Source organism: Stegastes partitus, unplaced genomic scaffold, assembly GCF_000690725.1.
Source record: "Stegastes partitus isolate 25-593 unplaced genomic scaffold, Stegastes_partitus-1.0.2 Scaffold320, whole genome shotgun sequence".
Taxonomy (NCBI): domain Eukaryota; kingdom Metazoa; phylum Chordata; class Actinopteri; family Pomacentridae; genus Stegastes; species Stegastes partitus.
In genome coordinates this window covers 340,387-343,148 of record NW_007578051.1, presented here as the reverse complement: position 1 = coordinate 343,148, position 2,762 = coordinate 340,387, and the positions used below count along the sequence as shown (strand labels likewise).

General features: G+C 42.5%; 1 protein-coding gene across 1 annotated transcript in view; it reads left to right on the top strand.

The window, feature by feature from the left end:
* The window catches only part of erbb2 (erb-b2 receptor tyrosine kinase 2), a 36,395-nt gene that overhangs the window by 18,607 nt on the left and 15,026 nt on the right, over positions 1-2,762 (top strand). Inside the window, exons 2-5 of the mRNA XM_008283600.1 lie at positions 1,185-1,316; positions 1,420-1,535; positions 1,648-1,789; positions 1,973-2,101. Coding sequence (XP_008281822.1) covers positions 1,185-1,316; positions 1,420-1,535; positions 1,648-1,789; positions 1,973-2,101 — 519 coding nt within the window. The remainder of the gene's footprint in view (positions 1-1,184; positions 1,317-1,419; positions 1,536-1,647; positions 1,790-1,972; positions 2,102-2,762) is intronic.

The window sequence follows — 2,762 nt, the reverse complement described above, 5'->3', positions numbered from 1 at the left end:
TGGTTGTAGATGACAGACTGCATCACCACAACTTCCTCATTCATCACATCGGCCAAAAAAAAGCATTTTTTGACAGTGTAAACACATTTTTAGAAATGTTTGTGGAAGCCCAGCGACTTTGCTTTATGGGCAGTATATGTGTTTTGATGTGTGGAGTACGTAGCTGCTGAACTGCTGTGCAAGTATAGAACAAAAAGTCCTCCCAGCGGACTCTGACTGGACCAAAACATAGTAACCGTGACGTTTTCGTGGCATCTGCAGCTGAATTTGCAACAGTGTGAACAACATGCAGATACCTCAAGGAGGAGTCTTTTAAAAACTTTTCAACCATTTGTGTTATTCAGAAAATTTTGTTTCAGTAATTGAGGGACCATCTTGTAATCCAGGATCCTGTTAACACATTGGCACTTTACTCCAGTTCGCTTTGCAATAAGGAACTGAATTTGATTATCTCTGACAGCTATTGGAGAGATTGCAGTCATATTAGCTGCAAATATTCATTTCACCCCATGGATTAATTCTGTAGTCGTAATGTAAATGCTCTCAAAGGGAATCTCTTTCGATTCAACCTTACTATTACTTTTTGGTTATAGGGTTGTTTCCGTAATATCATCATGTTAACAGGATAAACTAAGATAACGATCCATCGCTCTAGTCTCTCACAATAACAGGCATTTGTTTTAACGCCTATTGTTTCTCTAATGAATGCACAGCCACACATTTTGGAACTGGCCTTTACCTTTGCAGTTTCTGCAAAGGAACTGTAAAACACTGTGTTGTGCAACGTTGTTTGTTGGCAAAAGTGTCACCGTCGTTCCAGACAGCCACACTTGAAAGCAGAATGAAAAGCTGTCCATACAGTATGGTATATGGGACATCATTTAGGCTTAGCCATAGAAGCTGTGCATTTCCAGACAGTGTTTGCTGGGTGGTGATATTTATAGCGAAAAAAGGAACTGATAGTCTTGCACTTGGTCGTCTGCACACAAAAAGTCTGAGAAAAGTTTTAAGCCTGCTTACTTTATCACCACTACAGTCCTTGTAAATCACTGCTTAAAGGAGGCACAAGTTACAGAAATTGTTGAATATCTTTGACCATCCAAAGAATGCTGTGATGAAGCATCGTGTTACCTCACAGAACCGCAGATCTGCTAGACGCTGAGTCTTGTTTCTCTCTTGTGAAGTTGTAAAACCGAGGGATAAGTGCTCAGCTTTCCTTATTTGTCGTTGCTGGGTTTCTTCTGGTGCAGGTCCAAGATGTTCCTCTGTATGTGAGAAAAGCTGCTGGGGAGAAACTGCACAGGACTGCCAAACTCGTGAGTTAAAATCATGTGCACGCGCTTCGGTTTTCACTGGAAAAATACCCGGAGCAGGTGAAGTGTAGCTGGAAATGTTGACCTCTAACCTTTTTGTTCTAAGTGACCCGAATTAATTGTGCATCGGGATGTCAGCGATGTAAAGGCCCTCTGCCCAATGACTGCTGTCACGTGCAGTGTGCCGCTGGGTGCACAGGACCTAAAGACTCAGACTGTCTGGTAAATTTATCACACATTTGTCCTGTTGTCTTTTTTATCTACCGTGGCATCTCATTATGTTGTCAGACAGTCTTTTCTAATCACTGGGTGCCGTGCTTCGTCTTCTCTCCAGGCATGTCGTCACTTCAACAACAGCGGTGTGTGTATAAAAGAGTGTCCTCCACCAACCATCTATGACCCCCTCACCTTTCAGACCAAACCCAACCCAAACAAGAAGTTCACCTTTGGAGCCACCTGCATCAAGACGTGTCCTTGTAAGAACTTTAGAAATCCTAGTTAAGAAGTCTAGAACGCAGTGCAGCTTATAATTAACTGTCTAGCTATAGGACACCTTCATGATAGTGGATGTAGATGCCAAGATTTCAGTTTGCCTATTTAATTGTAGCTTTTCCTGCTGCACAGTTGCCCTTTGAACACTCTGTGTCCCTTTTTTATAGATAACTATCTGGCAATGGAAGTGGCCTGTACTCTCTTTTGTCCCCGAGACAACCAGGAAGTTATCATCAGCAACCCTGACGGACTGGAGACGCAGAAATGTGAACCCTGTAGAGACGACTGTCCCAAGGGTAATGTAACAATACATTGTTTACAGCCGTGGCTTTGGTAGGTTCACCTGTACATCTCTTCATTAATGCAACTCTGTGCATAAAACCATGCAGACACAGTCAAGAGGTTTAGCTGTTGTTTTTATTTTGTTGTTTTTTTAAATTATTTTTTTGGCCTTTCGGCTTTATTAGACAGTATAGAGGAGGACAGGAAAGTAGGGAGAAGAGTGGGGTGAGGACCTGCAGCATATGGCCGTGGGCTCCATTCAAACCCATGGCTGCTGTTTGTGGGTGTTGATACTGAGCTACCGGTTTAGCTGTTGTTAAAAGAAACATTAAAATATTGAAGAAAGGCATCTAACTGACTTTGGGAAAAATACAAAAGCATCCAGTGAGTTTCAGCTCTGTGGAATTGAACAGTTTTTTAACAAGGGAGGTCAGAGGAGAACCGGCTGGTTCAAGCCGACAAAAATCCAACTGAACTTTAATATCAATGGGGCCCTATTGATGGAAAAACTGGAGCGTGAGATGGACACACAGATTGGAGCTGCTTAAGCAGTAATGTTGGTGGTTTACTGGATTGTCGAGGAAACTGAGTCAGATGGCAAAGCTCTCGCTTTACCAGTTGATCTACGTTTCAGCCCTTACTCATGGTTGTGAACTCTGAGTTGTGACCGAAAAA